The 15,937-nt window shown below is 49.4% G+C and overlaps 1 protein-coding gene across 1 annotated transcript; it reads right to left on the minus strand.

Annotated features, from left to right (window-relative positions):
• Positions 1-6,749: 6,749 nt before the first annotated feature.
• Positions 6,750-12,258, minus strand: LOC307047947 (group IID secretory phospholipase A2-like; the record flags this gene model as incomplete). The annotated part of the gene is made up of 4 exons (XM_079696705.1): positions 6,750-6,895; positions 8,339-8,445; positions 9,089-9,233; positions 12,171-12,258. The coding sequence occupies 4 exons, from the start codon at positions 12,256-12,258 to the stop codon at positions 6,750-6,752; spliced, it is 486 nt and encodes a 161-aa protein (XP_079552831.1).
• Between the last annotated feature and the right edge of the window lie 3,679 nt (positions 12,259-15,937).

A 15,937-nucleotide genomic window follows, 5' to 3' on the forward strand; every position in this document is an offset into this window, starting at 1 on the left:
TCCTCCTGTCTGACAGATGATGCAGTGGAGGCCCATAGAACGGGGTTTACATGGAGTCCGAGCTGAAATGTGGGTCTCCAGTCCAGTGAGCTGGGCAGGCACAGGAGGAACAACCTTGGTATTAATGGGCTGGTCAGCCCTTGGGTTGGCCATGGGGATGGACTCCACCTGCTCTAGGTGCCAGGCATAGGGAATGTGAGGGTCATGGGGACCCACTGAGAGAGGAGAGGGGGAGTGTGATTCTCGTCCAGATGCATCAGAATCTCCAGCAGCACTTGTAAAAAAATGCAGGTCTCTGGGCTCCAACCCAGACCTACAAAATCAGATCCTCTGAGTGTGAGGCCCAGGAAACTGCATTTTTTTTTTCGGTACACGGGCCTCTCACTGTTGTGGCCTCTCCCGTTGCGGAGCACAGACTCCGGACGTGCAGGCTCAGCGGCCATGGCTCACGGGCCCAGCCGCTCCACGGCATGTGGGATCTTCCCGGACCGGGGCGCGAACCCGTGTCCCCTGCATCGGCAGGCGGACTCTCAACCACTGCGCCACCAGGGAAGCCGAGGAAGCTGCATTTTAAGCAAGCCTCTCTTCACCCCCAGGGGATTCTTTCCGCCTGAATGATTTAGAAACACACTGCCTTAAGTACTGCACCATCTGGGCTGGAGAAGGCTTTACTTCCCGCGCCCGGCCTCTGCCACTTCCCGCTGAGCGAGTCACCTCTGGCAAGATATTTAACTTGTCAGATCCTGTTTCCTCATCTGTACAGTGAGGCAGGGCCACGTGTAATGAGGTGTAAATGAGAAAATGTACATAAGGTTCTTAGCGCAGGGAAATCCAGAAAATGACACTTTCCCATCTCCCTTTTGGGAAGCCAGAAGCTACCACAGCCGAGTTTTTTCTTCTACACTGTGGTTCCCAGACCTGGGGTGTCTGGGGCTTGGGAGGGGCAATCTGCCATAGCAGAACCAGGAGCAGAGGCAGACGTCATCTCAGGGCTGGATCCTCCACAGGAGGGGACAGCCTTAGCTTCTGCTGGCCCCGGCCCAGCCCGGCCCCTGGAAGGGGCTCCAGATGAAGCGGCCCACCTGGAGAATGACCTTTGACCTCACTTCTCTGGCCTTCTGGGAGTAGGGGAGTGTTCTTGGCAGAGGATGGGTGGCTGATTTCTGATAGTCCGAGGGAGGAAGCAGGGAGGTGATAAAACATGCCCCCTTTCCAATCTGGGCACCCCACCCCTTTCACTGTGTCTCAACCTTCTCACCAACTGGAAGCGCTCATCGGGAAAGAGATGAAGATTTGGTCAAAAATTCCCTTTCATGGGAATCATAAACAGTCTTGAGAGGTAGGTGTTGTCACCCCCATTTGATTGGTCACAAAGTGAGGATCAGAGGAGTAAAACCACTAGCCCGAGGTCACACGGCTGGGAAGTAGCCAGTTGAGAGAAACAGCGTAAGCTTCCCTACCAATCCTCATTCATTCAACAGCTATTTCACGCGCCTCTGGCGTCATTCTGGATCATTCTGGGTGCTGGTGAGGTGGTGGTCCCTCCCTGAGTTTGTCGTGTTTACATTTTAGTGGAGCTCTGGGGTGATATAGACAAGTGGATGAGTAAGTGAGGAGGAAAACCATCAGAAAGTGTGAAGCAGAGAACGAAGATAAGGCAGGAGACAGGGAGCAAGTCAGGGCGGGGAGGTGGTGGCTTCCGGTTGGGAGGGCGGGGGTGGGGGGTTGTCTGAGGGAGTGACTATCAGCTGAGCTTGGGATGACAGAAGGGGCCAATTTTGCAAAGAGCTCAGGGAAGTGCCTTCCAGAAGCCCCAAGGTGGGCACGGCTTGGCCAGGAACCTACAGCAGAGGGAACAGAGAGGCATCCCCCGCACCGCCTTCTCTGACCTGCTTCGAGTTTTCACAAACTGTCTTAAAATCTCTCCTTTATTTTAAGTGAAAAAAATGAGAGGGAGAGAGACAGCAGGTCCTGACTCTGGGTCATCCAGCTGGCCCAGGGTCAGGTCAGCTCTCGGGCTGACTTTAGCAAGGATGTCAAGGACCCCAGGTGGGAACACCCTCATCCCCCCTCAACGGGGTGGGGGGCAGGGACAGGGGCCCAGCCCCACCTGCACAGCCCAGCAAGAAGGAAGGAGGAAGATCCAGCAGGAGAAACTGGCAGAGACATGGAGAAGTCGTCCACCCATCACTGCCCTGGGCTGGGCTCCCGCCCTGTGGAGGTGGAACCCGACATCCAGGTGAACTGAGGATCAGCCCATGGTGGGAAGGAGATTAGTGCAGGATAAAGTGCTCCAAATGTGAGGGCTCGATTTGAGAGCAACTATTATTGTCAATACGATTATTACTCACCATACCTTCCTCCAGGATGCCTCCTTGCCATACCCCAACCTTGCTTCCTTGTCCCTGGGGGTAGCTGTTCCCCTCTGAGGGACACGGAGGGCTGAGTCAACAACTGTTCTAATAAAGAGTGTGGGAGGTAGGGTGAGACATGGCCCTGGAGCCAAAGAGACCCGGGTTCGAATACCAGCCCTGCCATCTATCAACAAGTGACTCATCCTCGAGTTTCAGTTTCTGCAGCTGGAAAATGCAGGTGACAATTCCAGTGTTCCGAGTGAGTTAAGAGGACCGCGTGAGTGGGCGCCACAGGTGTTCAGTGTCAGGGGTTCATTGTCCGCCCCTCCCAACCCCTGCCTTTTCCGAGTCTGACCCTGGAGGAAAGAGGAAGCATGGGGTCTGTGTCCTTCCATCTGCTTCCTTCATCCTGGGGTATGTGAGAGATGAGGTGGAGGACAGAAGCTGCCTGTGAGCCTCTCCTTCCTTTGTGCCTCTTATCCAATTCCAGTAGCTGGAAATTGGCCCAGAATGAGAACTCACAGGGCAGGAGGTTCTCCCCTTACTTTGGGGACTCTGTCCTGGCTGCCCTGAGACCCCACCTGCCCATCCCACCTCTTGGTCCAAAGTCCTATGTCTTTACCAACCTGGGGTTCATTCATTCATTTATTCATTCAACAATCTATTGATCACCTACTATGTGCTGGGCAGGCACCAACACTAAGGTGCTTGGCTCACAGAGCGTTCTCCAGGCAGAGTCCTCCTCCTGACCCAGCCCTGGACTTGCCCATCCAACACCAATCCCATCAATGACCCCAACAGCCCTGATTCTGGCAGTTCTCCTCCCCTCAGGGATATTGACCATGTCCCTTCTCAGGAGTAAATAAATCCTGAGGAATCTAAACCAATCATGGTGATTCCATGGTGGTCTGGGGCCACCATGGTTTAACGTGGCCAGTCATGAGCCAGAGGTCTGCTGGGTGGTGGTGGTAGGGCTTACTAAAGAGAGACATGGAACAGACAACATTTTCTCCTCTGGATGTTATCCTGCCTTGGCTTGAGGTCTGAATGATGGCTGCCATCTTGCAGCGGGAAGGGGAGCCACCCAGAGGACAAAGCCAGCACAGTGAGGGTGGCCAGCCGAGACCAGGAAAGAAACTGGTGCTGATGACATCATCAAGCCACTGAAGAGCCACCTTCCTCCTGGATGTCTTGTCATGTGAGGTGATAAGTGCCCTCATTGTTGAAACCCATCGAGTCACAGTTTTTGGATGGAAGCTTCCTGATCGGTACAAATGGGGGTGGGGGGGTGCCAGGGAGCAGAGGGGGAAGAGTTTGGGGTGGCATCCTGGCTCTGCCTTTTGTTGGTTGTGGGGCCTGTGGAGGTTCCTCTTCCCATTCTGAGCCTCAGGTTGCTCAGCTGTAAAATGGGGATAATAATGTCCGTATCTGCCAACACTGATATTGTCACAAAGCCACAGAGCCTAGCACAGGGGACCTCTGATGGGCAAGTAGGGTCGCCAGCTCTTGACTGTGTGTCTTGAATAAATGGACCTCGTGTATCATCATCTAACATACACAGCTTTCGTGCAGAAAGGAGAGAGGAATTGGGTGGAAAGAGGGGAACATTGATTAACTATTTTCTCCTCCTGTTTCATTCTGGGGGTGACTTCAGATCTGGCCTCTGCATAACGACAACAACAACACAGTAATAACACAGTTAATTTTTTTAACCAGCTGCTCCGTAGCATGTGGGATTTTCCCAGACCGGGACACGAACCCGTGTCCCCTGCTTCGGCAGGTGGACTCTCAACCACTGCGCCACCAGGGAAGCCCAACACAGTTAATTTTAAAAGAGGGATTACTATGTGCCAGGCACCGTGCTAAGAGCTTAATATGCATTAATCTTGTTTAATACATTAGCCTCATCTTATTTTCTTTCTAGTATTTCCACCTATACTTCACACACGAGGAAACCTAGATTTCTCATATAAGGTCACCTGGCTGGCCAGTGGTAGAATGGAATTTTTTTTTTTTTTTTTTTTGGCTGCAGGGCGCAGCTTGTGGATCTTAGCTCCCCGACCAGGGATCGAACCCGGGCCCTTGGCAGTGAGAGAGTGGAGTCCTAACCACTGGACCGCCAGGGAATTCCCTGGAATTCGAACCCAGCACCCGTAGTTCTTTATTCCTATTACGCTCTCCAGCATGAGCCACTGAGCTTCACATGGAAGGAAAACCCCTTGGTCAGCTGTTTCACAGATGTGTGTTACAGGCAGGAGGGTGTGGGTGGCTCCAGGTGCCCCAGCCACGTAGCTGGAAATACCGCTAATCACATATGAATGACAGATTGTGACTCCTTATATGAAAATATTATCCATCCATCCATCCAAAGTTAGTTTCCCTAAAAGCCAAGCCTGAGATGGGAATTCTTGTGCAAGTGAATGATTTATTGAGGGAGTGGTCTCAGGAGAAACCTGTAGGAGAACAAGGAAAACAGGATAGGCCAGGGGACAAAGCAAGACATCTAGCCTGATCCCACGAGGAGCACTGGGGCACACAGCGTATGACCCAGATGGTCCTGCACGAGGCGGGGGGCAGTTATGCCCTCCATGGTATTATTCTCCCAACTCATTGGTTAGAGGTGGACGGGGTGGGGTGGGCAATGGGCATGGTAGGTCCCAGCAGCCAAGGGCAATCCTTAAGAGAAGGAGGCCGATGTGAGCACGTGGCAGCCAACACCTGGCTTAGCTGGCACGAACACCACCTGCCCCCACCTCCATCTCTCCATTATGGGCTCCTTTGATCTCAAAGCATTGATTGAGCATCTATTATGTGGGGCAGCAGAGGAAACAAAGATGAAACTGATGTGGCCTCCATCTTCCAGGAGCTCCAGTCTGGTCTGGGAAGGTCAGAGCAGTCTGGACCATCATATGCCACTCAAGGGAGAGCTTGGCAAGTTGTAGACCCATAAAGTGCTGTGGGAGCTCAAAGGTGGGAGTGAGTCCTTAGGACTGGGGAGGAATCAGCCAGGGAAGACTCCTGTAGGAAGTTGCCCTTGGACCCCAAGGAGCCTAGCGTGGGCTTAGCCACCTGGAGATGGCAGGACAGTGGAGCATCACTGTAGAAGTCCAGGCTGAGCAAATGCCTGGCAGCGGGAGAGGAACGGGTGCCTGGAGGACACATGGCCTGTGGACAAGGTGCCTGGAGCAAAGGGAGCGGCTGCTTGGTCCAGCCTGTCAACAGCAAATTGGCACTTGCCACTGGCACTTGCCAACTACCTCTACAAGGACTGAATCATGAGCTGCTGCAGACACCCCTTGAACACCCCTTGAAAGGAATACAGGGTGGAGAGCAGAAATGAGGCCCTCTGTGCTCTGGGAAAAACTGGCAGAACTGGCCTTTAGATAGTTAGATATTTTCAGGAGCTGATTTTATGAGTCCAATACTTGCATCTCCTCATATCTAGAAAAGCACTAAAATCCTTCACGGTGACGTCTGCTCCTCGTGACTAGCCGTAGCCTTCACAAGACTAGCAGCAACCTTCTGCAAAACATATGTGCTCGATGGCCTGTACTCCCCCTTCACCAAAATCACATCTATACTGACCTTCCCCCCTCTACCTCTTTGGAGCAGTTTCTCAGAGCTTTCTGAGATGCTGTCTCCCAAGTTATAGTCCTCATTTTACCCCAAATAAAACTTAACTTGCAACTCTCATGTTGTGCTTTTTTTTTTTAAGTCAACAAGCCCTTCCCTCAAAAAGTATTTACGGAGTCCCTTCTGGGTTCTGGGCACTGCTTTGGGCACCAGAGATGCAACTGAGTCCAAGACAGACATAGGCCATGCCCACAAGGATCTCCAAGTTTCCAAGGGAGAGGGACACAGTGCCAGATAGTGCAAGTCCCAAACTCCGCCCCTAGCCTGGGTGGTGGAGGACCTTGGGGTTTTAAGAAGTAGAGTCATGCAGACAGAAAGATCAATATCACCCTTTAGAGAGGCCACTCCAGTGGCAGCTTGGATGGTGCATTGGATTGGTGGAAGGGACCTGGGGAGGGGGGTGCCTGGAGCGGCAGAAGAGGGAGAAACTGCCAGACCTCACCCCCAGACCCCACGCCCAACGCCCGCTGCTTTGACCTAAACACCATCCCTGGGGGCTCCCTGGCCTTGGCTTTTCCTAAAACCCCATTCCACCCTCAGGGGAGACAGCTGCTGCTTGGCTGGGAAGATTTAGAAGGTCCAAGAGGCAAGGTGGGGGGATGGGGGAAAACCAAGACCCTCCCTCTTCCAGGGCGTGTTTTAAAGGAGCCAGGCTGGTTCAGGGGTTAGATCCTGGGCGGGTGGCAGTGGTCTTGCAGGACTTCCGGAGCTCAAGAAGCCAGGAGCGGGGTAGGGGGCGTGGCCCGGTGCAGGGGGCTCCTCCTAGCACGTGGGGGTCTGGCCCTTGCAGCTGGGCCGCCAGTAGTAACGCAGGTGGTTCTTGTAGGTGTCCAGGTTCCGCTGCAGGCAGAGCGCCAGCTCCTTGTCACAGGTGCACAGCTGCTGCTCACACCAGCTCCCCTCGTCAGCTGCGGGGTGGAGGAGGAGGGCACTTAGCGACTATCCCTTCCCCAGCCAGGGCAGGGGTGGCTCAGGACCCCTGGAGGGAGATGCTGACGGCAGCTCAGCCCTTGCATGGCTTTTGGTACCCTTGCCAGCTACTCTGACTCTAGCTCTGTGACCTTGGGCGCGGGCCATGGCCTCCCTGTGTGCCATTGCTCCTTTGTTTATTCATCCCTTCAGAAAACAGTTGAGCACCTATCCTGTGGCAGGCCCTGGGGGGAAAGGACTGAACAGAATGGACACGTGAGGTTCACACTCCCCTGGGCAGATATCAGAGAACCACAGAAATGAGCGCCAACAACTGTGCTACCCGGGAGTGAGGAACAATGCAGGGGGCTACGAGATGGGAAACAGGTGGGATCTGACTCAGTGTCAAGAGCCATTTGAGCTGAGATCGGAAGGGTTTGCCCCCACTCCCGAAAGTCAGGGTGGAGGAGGGGACTGTTCCAGGCAGGTGGAACAGCATGCGCAAAGCCTCTGGGGAAAGAGGGACCACGGTGCTTCAGTTTCGTGATCTGTAAAATGGGGGTAAGAAGACCTGGACCTACTGTATAGCACTGGCAGCTATACTCAATATTTTGAATAACCTATAAGGGAAAAGAATCTGAAAAAGAATATATATATATATGTATGTATAAAAGATTAAAGCAAGAAGGCAAAGCCCTCAGCACAGAGTAAGTGGTCAGTAAATGTTGACTATTACTATTTGTATTGTTAATTTCTCAATTAACAGTGACAGCTAATGAGCCCATTCAACTCCCAGCCCTGGGACCTGCCACCTTTCTCTGTGCATGGACCCAGGGGCCAGGTGACCTGGGTTACAGCCCAGGCTTCGTCATTTACATCTGTGTGACCCTGAGCAAACAGTTCACTCTAGTCTCAGTTTCCTTGTTTGTAAAATAGAGATCACCAGGGTGGTGCTGCCTCCTGGCTGGGCTGCTCTAAGGACAAATGATGATGAAAAAATTAACAGTAACCTTGATAGCCTGTAATTTACCGAGCATGCATCTGCAGCAGGCATCTGCAGGGCCCATTATGTCTGCTCTTATTTTAGTTCTTGAATTGACTTTATGGAGTAGAATACTGTTATCTTCCTGAGTTTCCAGAGGTGGTTCAGAGAAGTTAAGCAATGTGTTCAAGGTCACACAGCTGGTCAATGGTGGGTCAGGGATCTAAGCTGAGGTCTGCCAGCCTTCCAGATCCACAAGGGGTCAAAGCCCCTATTGGACCTCTCCATACTCCTACCCCCATTCCTGCCTCTCCTCCACAGCCCAACTACTGCCACTGGACACATGAGAAAAACACAGAGGTTGAGCAGCTTGTGCATTGCCACACAGCATATTAAGGCAATGCAGGCCAGAACTCTCTTCTTCGGCCTCCAACTCCAACCCTGAGGCCTGGGCACTCACAGCACTGGATGTTCCCCTGGGAAAACTGGTAGCTGTAGTGATCCAAGTGAATATTGCATTTGTGGTACTTCAGGTGATGGCAGCAGCAGTCATGGATGTGACAGCACCTGGAGGGAGAGGACACGGGGGTGGTGGTGATGAGTCCTTGGCCAGCTCGGGTCTCTGGCTGCCCCTGCCCCAGAGCAGAAATCGTGTGCCTATCTTGGAAGAGTCAAGGCCTGCAGGGTCTAGTCTTCTTTCTGGCTAACTCTTATTGTTTCCCGTGTACCAGGCACCTCTTCTATCTATGAATTCTCTCTTAAACCTTTTGACCACCCTATGATGGAGGTGCTTGCATGATCCCCATTTCACAGATGAAGAAACTGAGACTGTGGGAGGTCAAGCCACTTGCCCAAGATCACACAGCCTGTAAGTGGTAGATGAGGGAACTGACCCCGGGCCTGGCTGGCTCTCATCCCTCCTCTGGCTGATCCCTAGGGTTGCTGTGAAAACCGAATGCGATCATGGCAAAAAGAGGTAAGACTTTTTAAAAACAATGTTCAACGGCACTGGGAAGTGTATGGGTATTCTAACTAGTTTGGGGTTGAGAGTACAAGGGGGCCTTTAGAGATTCTGGGGAACCCTCCAGAAGGGCTGGGGCTGGATTGGAGCTCAGCGCAGTTCCTAGCACGTAGCACCAAATGAATAACTGGATGGAGAGGAAAGGGGAGGGTCCTTGGGTAGCGGCAGGGCATGATTGGGAGGAGTTACCAGTCTGTGGCATCTTTGGGTTGGCCTTTGCCACCAAATCCGCAGTGACAGCCATAGGACAGATAGGAGAAGATGGGTCTCTTCCCCGTCACTCGTCTGATCATCTTGTTCAGGTCCAGTATCCCGCCCTGGGCTGGAATCACACCTGTCAAGGAGCCCAGCCACAAGGAGAGGACATGAATCTAAGTGGAGGCCAGTGGGCTGCAGGCCTGGCACCTGGATCAAGCCAATGACCTTGGATAATAAAATGACAACAAACACTAAGGCTATTGAAAATATAACGATAGTTGGTGAGTGCTTACCATGCATCTTTTCATCTAGTGACGTATTGACTCCATCCATCCCATGAGATAAACACTTTTTTTTTTTAATAAATAAACTTTTTCTTCTGGTGTATTCTAGATGTATGGAGAAGTTGCCAAGATCATACAGAGAGTTCTTATATATTCCTCATTCAGTTTCCTCTAATGTTATTATCTTCTTAGATAATTGTGGTATATTTATGAAAACTAAAAAAACAACATTGGTACAATAAATACTATTTTTAATCCTCATTTTAGAGATGAACACACTGAGGCTTAGTAACTTGCTACAGGTCATAGTAGTTGGTAAATAGAAGAGCCAGGATTGAAACCCAAGGCAGTCTGGTTCCACTCTCTGTCTCTGGGCATTGAGTTCACATTCTATAATAGGAAGACACCCTTCCTCTTCCACTCACCCCACCCCCCCAGACTCCCAGCACAGCCTGTAGAGAAATCCACACATTAAACAGCATGCATGGCTCTCGTGGGAAGCAGTGTGATTTAGAAATCAATGATTTTCTTTTTTTTTTTTTTTTTTTTTTTTGCAGTACGCGGGCCTCTCACTGTTGTGGCCTCTCCCGTTGAGGAGCACAGGCTCCGGACGCGCAGGCTCAGCGGCCATGGCTCACGGGCCCAGCCGCTCCACGGCATGTGGGATCTTCCCGGACCGAGGCACGAACCCGTGTGCCCTGCATCAGCAGGTGGACTCTCAACCACTGCGCCACCAGGGAAGCCCCGAAATCAATGATTTTCATGGATATTTTTCATTACAGTCATAATATCTGCTGGTTAGAGTTGATCATAAGGGGAATTTATTTTATTGGGAGAGAGGAATACATTACGTTGAGTTAGGAGAAATAAAATATATTAAGTCAATGAATTCAGGGGAGAATTTGGGAGAAACAGACAAGGTAAGAGGGGACTGGAATGTTCCTGTGTGCAAGCTGGGGAGATGATCCAAGAACACAGATGGAGCCCAGAGTCTCAGGGAGACTGGGCTGGGGAGGCCCCCTTGGGTGACCCTAGTTTTGGAGCCCCCGCCCCGCCAAGTAAATGATGTTTTAATGAAAGTGCTACACTCAAATGAAGTAAGTAATAAACAGGGATGAGCCCCAGATTGGGGAAGGTTGGGATGGGAAGAGGTGGGGTTGGGATGAACTCATGCAGAGGACCAAGGGTTCGATCACAAGCAGGGTGCTTCCCTTGGGCTGCAGGTAAAAGTGACTGGTGGTGTCAGGGACTTGCAGGCAGGTTGTGTCCCCAGCATGTGGGAATCCACAATGCCACTGCTGTTTGCCACAGTGGCTGTAGCTGTACAGGTGTTAAAGAGAAACCTTGCTAAGTTTTGACCATCCTAAGGAAGGACCCCAGGCCCTCTGGGATTCCGGATTCGGTGATAAGGCACCAGAAAGCAGCCCACTGCCAAGAGAGTTACCGTCCACCCTGGAGGCCAGCCAGGGACCTGAATTCAGAATCTCACCTTTTTGCTGTACCTCTGTCCCCCCTAAGTCTAGCTCTTTCCATTTCAGCTTAAAATAGTCACACAAATAATAGTCACACCTGAATGATGCAGTTGTTCCTTGCCAGGCAAACATTAAATTCAACTTTGATCCAGAATGCTTTCGGGTGGTCTTATGTCTCACAATTTTACAGTGCGGTCGACCCAGCCCTGGGAAATTGAGGAACTCAACTTGTGGTCATGAGGGCTTCGGGCACTGGCTTAGCTTGACAGAAATACCTGCCTGGGTTGCTTTTTCCATCCTCAGTTGTCACTGAGGGGGATGGAGCCCTTTCTCCCAAGGGTTAGCGGCAGTGGCAGGAGGTGACATCACTACTATCTCGTGAATGTGCTGTGTGTTTACAAACTATTGCTCGCTTACAAACTATTGCTCGCTTACTATTACTTACACTTGCTAAACACTTTGTATACGTTTTCTCATTAGAGTCCTTCTAACAACCCAATGAAAAGAGTGCCATTGTGCCCACTTTACAAATGAGGATATAGAGGGGTAGGGGGACTTGGCCAAAGTCATACAACTGGGAGGTGATGGGCCAGCGTCTGAACGCAGGTTCATCTGTGTATTTTATCTCTACACTGTATTGCCTCTTTGCATCTGAGAGATGAATTTCTGCAGCTTGATTGCAATTTTCCTAATGGTTTTTACTGTAACCTTGGAGATGTGTTCCTCTTGAGAATTTGGGAGTCCCCAAAATAACACAAAACCACATTTAAAAATGCAGATCCTTTCTCAAATCACATACTTTGAGATGGATCAAGAAACAAAAACGCCAGTTTGCTAGCAACCAGATTTGTACATTTGATCTGCTAAAGATCAGATGGAAACTGCCCCATTTCCCAACGGCCAACAGAACCCTCTTCCCAGGTTCAAGGGAGATAATGAACATGAAAGAGTTCTAAAAATGTAGAGTGCTGTACACAGGTAAGAGATTGCTATTATCTGGTCAAAGGGACAGAGGAGAGTAGATCCATTTCTGTAATTTGTGTCCGCAGTGCCAGAGGCATCAGTTCAGCTGGACCCCACTTTCTGTAGTTTCCTGCCTTCGTATGCCACACAGCTTGGCCGTCCAGGGCTCTCTGACCAAAGCCACCGTTCCAGGGGACTGACAGCCACTGACGGTTCCTCGCAGGGGGCCAAAGAGTTGGGGACCACAAGGCCAGGGCAGTGAGGATCAGAGCAGCAGCTCAGTTTAGGAAAGAGATATAGGGCATCTCCGCTTCCCTCCCTGCCTTCCCAGCTGGGGGTCCTGTCCCCACTTACCAGCAAACACCACCAGCGTGCACAGCAAGGCAAGTCGCATGATCCCAGCACAGAGCAGTGGAGGCAGCTGCTGGAAGTCCCCTTCCATGCTGGCAGCCCTTAATATCAGATGCAACCCTACCAGAGCCTGCACGTACTCCTCCCAGCTCCAGCTCTGGACGAGGTCACTCATACTCTGTTTCCTCTTTTCCGGCAATGAGGAATTTTATTATTTTTGTTTCTATATCTGTTTTTTCAACTTTTTGATCGCAGAAGAAACAAGTTCAGCATAGAAGATTTGGAAAACATAAGCGATTAGAAGAAATTTAAAATCAGCTGTGAATCCATTCATCATCATTAATTTTTAAAAAAAAATTGACATACAATGTGCAAATTTAGGGTGTACAACATATTGATACATTATATATATTATAATATGAGTTGTCATTGTAGCAATAATTAGCACTTCTACCATGTCACATAATTACAATTTCTTTTTGTGGTTGGCATAATTAAGATCTAGTCCCTTAGCAAATTTGACGATTATAATACAACATTGTTGTCTATATTCACTGTACTATCTCTAGGACTTATTTACTACTTGTTGCAAGTTTGTACCTTTAAACAACTTTAGTCCTATCCCTCCCCATCCCCTACTTCCTGGTAACCACCATTTTACTCTCTGTTTTTACATGTTTGGCTGTTTTATTCCACATATAAGTGATATTATACAGTATTTGTCTTTCTCTGTCTTACATCTCACTTACCACAACGCCCTCAAGGTCTATCCATATTGTTGCAAATGGCAGGATACCCTTCTTTTTATGGCTGCATAATGTTCCATTGTGTATATATATACTCACATACATGACATCTTTATCCCTTCACCCGTTGATGGGAGCTTACGTTGTTTCCACTATTAACACTTCGGTGTATGTCCTTCTGGTTCTATTGCTATATATATCTTTCCACACTTTTCCCTGACCGAATTAGGAAAATGTTACAGGTAGTACTTTGTAGTCTGTCTTTTCACTTACTAAAATAACTTGAACATATTTCTATGTTGTTAAATATTCTCCTGCAGGGCTTCTCTGGTGGCGCAGTGGTTGGGAGTCCGCCTGCTGATGCAGGGGACACGGGTTCATGCCCCGGTCCGGGAAGATCCCACATGCCGCGGAGCGGCTGGGCCCGTGGGCCATGGCCGCTGAGCCTGCGCGTCCGGAGCCTGTGCTCTGCAACGAGAGAGGCCACAGCAGTGAGAGGCCCGCGTACCGCAAAAAAAAAACAAAACAAAACAAATATTCTCCTGCAGAAATGTTTTGAAAGGCAGCCTTGTATTCCATTATATCACTATGCTCTTCATTTAACAAATCCCTTATTCATGGGCATATAGGTCAATTTCGTACTCTTTTAGACCATACAGTGGTACAGTGAAAGAAATCTTTGTTGTTAAATCTCAGTTTCTGCCCAAAATTGTTTATAGGATCTACTCCTTAAGTGAACTTGCTGAGTCAAAGCACACACACAATTTGAAGGCAGTTGATGTGTGTTGACTACTTACCCTGCAGAAGGTCTGCCCCAGATTACAATGGGAATCCTAATGAGGCAAATGGTGTGGATCCAGCCCAACTAGGGTGGAGATGCTGATGGCAGGGCACACATGGCATTACAAAGGGATGGTCTGCCACAAAGGCTCCACTGGTAACATTCCAGGGTTTGATGGAAAGTCCATGATACCAGAAATTGGGTTTCTTCCATGCCGGTCAGATAGCTGTTCAAGAACACAGTGCATAGGCTGACCTCTTTGCTGCTAGCTAATCAGTCCACCCAAAAAAGCGAGACACTGCTGGGTATTCTCCCTCTCCCTCTCCCAGCCCTCTTCACTCTCTCTTTTAAATCTAATTTTCCTTTGTTCCTAGACTCAGTCACCAACTGATCATCTCATATGTGAGAAAGCAATCTGCATGCAAAATAATTAAGCAGCAAGTAAATGAAATGTCTCTGGCATATTCTTTGACACTCCTCCCCTCTGTGTGCTCAATAGTCATTCCCTTATACTCTTACCAATGTGGGACCTTACTGTACAGTCTTCTAGATCTGGGGTCTTGATGGGACATAGGGCTACTCTCCAGAGCCCCAGCTTCCCCCAAGCTGGTATCATTTCGGCAGGAGCAAAAGTAGCCAGGATCTCTGCTGCTTCCAGAATAGATGCTACAAAAAGTTCTCAAAATCTGCTGTCCCAGAGACCCCAGTGCACAGCTGAAAGGCTGAGTTTGAGATCAAAGGGAATGTGTTAAAACTCTGGCTTCTTCTCTTACCAGCTGTGGGACCCCGGGCAAATCACCTGACCTCATGAGCCTTGGCTTCCTCATTTGCCGAATGGGGACAATGTGGGGGCAACAGTCCCTCCCTCCTCTGATTGCTGTGGGGTTTAGAGAACACATGCACACAGCACACTGCACCAAGTCTCACCCACAGAGATGATGCCATTATGGTGACCACAACACGGGCTATGTAGCATCACATGGAGATGAAGAGGCCGAGAGGTGGGATTCGAACTCAGGCTGCCTCCCCAGTGTTCCAGCTGCTTCACTGGGAGAAAGCTGCTTGGCTCCGTCTTCCATTTCCTCATGTGTGAAATGGGGCAGTGAAGCAGTGTTACTGAACCAAACTTGGGTCTTCTTGCCAGCATACAGTAAAGCCAATCTACTGACCTCGGGCTGTGGTGAACCAAAGTGCATCATTTATTGCAGGGTGCCAAGCAAGGAATCCAGGCTGCTAATGTTCAAAAGGCTTGAATTCCTCTGGTGGCTTTCAGGGAAAGGTTTTTAAAGACAGGATGAAGGAGAGGGGGTTGCGGGGTGTGTGATCAGCTCATGGACATTCTTCTGATTGGTTGGTGGTGAGGTAATTGGGGGTCAATCTCATTAACCTCTGGTTCCAATCATTTGGGGTCTGCTGTTAATCTGCTGTTAATCCTATCCACTCTATCATCTCAGTGTATTTTTTTCTCCCTAGAAATGTGATCTGGGTTTAAAAAAAAAATATCTTCTGTTTCTAATTAACATCTCAAGCTTTCCTCTATCTTCTTAAACATATAGAATATAGTTATAACAACTGTCATAATGTCTTTATCTACTAATTCTATCATTTGCGTTGTCTCTAGGTCTGTTTCTATTGATTGCTTTTTTTTTCTTATTATGACTTTTAGGTCACCATTGCTCATTGTTATAGAAAATACTATGGGGAATTCCTTGGTGGTCCAGTGATTAAGACTCCGCAGGGGGCACTGGTTTGATCCCTGGTTGGGGAACTAAGATCCTGCATGCCTGGCAGCATGCCCCCCCCAAAAAAAAAAAAGGAAAAGAAAAGAAAGCACTATGATAATAAATCTTTGTCTGTTTTTAAAAGGGGGTTTCTTTAAACTAGGTTTTCAGAAGTGAAACTGCTGAATTAGAAGATTGAAGCGTTCTTAAACTTCTTCCTCTTTCTGAAATTGGTAGGAATTTCGAAACTCCCTTGCTTCTGGTTCCATCAGCAGCATATAATAGTAGGAACTGGTCATTTCCTGAGACTTGCCAGCAAGTCTGGATTTTTACTTTCCTGGAAACAGTGGGGAAAACACTTGGTGATACTATTAGGCCACAATCCATCAATAGGTCCAAGTGGTGGACAGAAAGGAGCAGGAGAGGACTTAGACACTGAAGTGCAAATTCTATTAAGAATAGTTACCATCAGCTGGGGCTCAGAGAGCTTAGAAACCAGCCTAGCGTCATACAGCAAGTACG

The sequence above is a fragment of the Hyperoodon ampullatus genome (genome assembly GCF_949752795.1).
Source record: "Hyperoodon ampullatus genome assembly, chromosome: 2".
Taxonomy (NCBI): Eukaryota; Metazoa; Chordata; class Mammalia; order Artiodactyla; family Ziphiidae; genus Hyperoodon; species Hyperoodon ampullatus.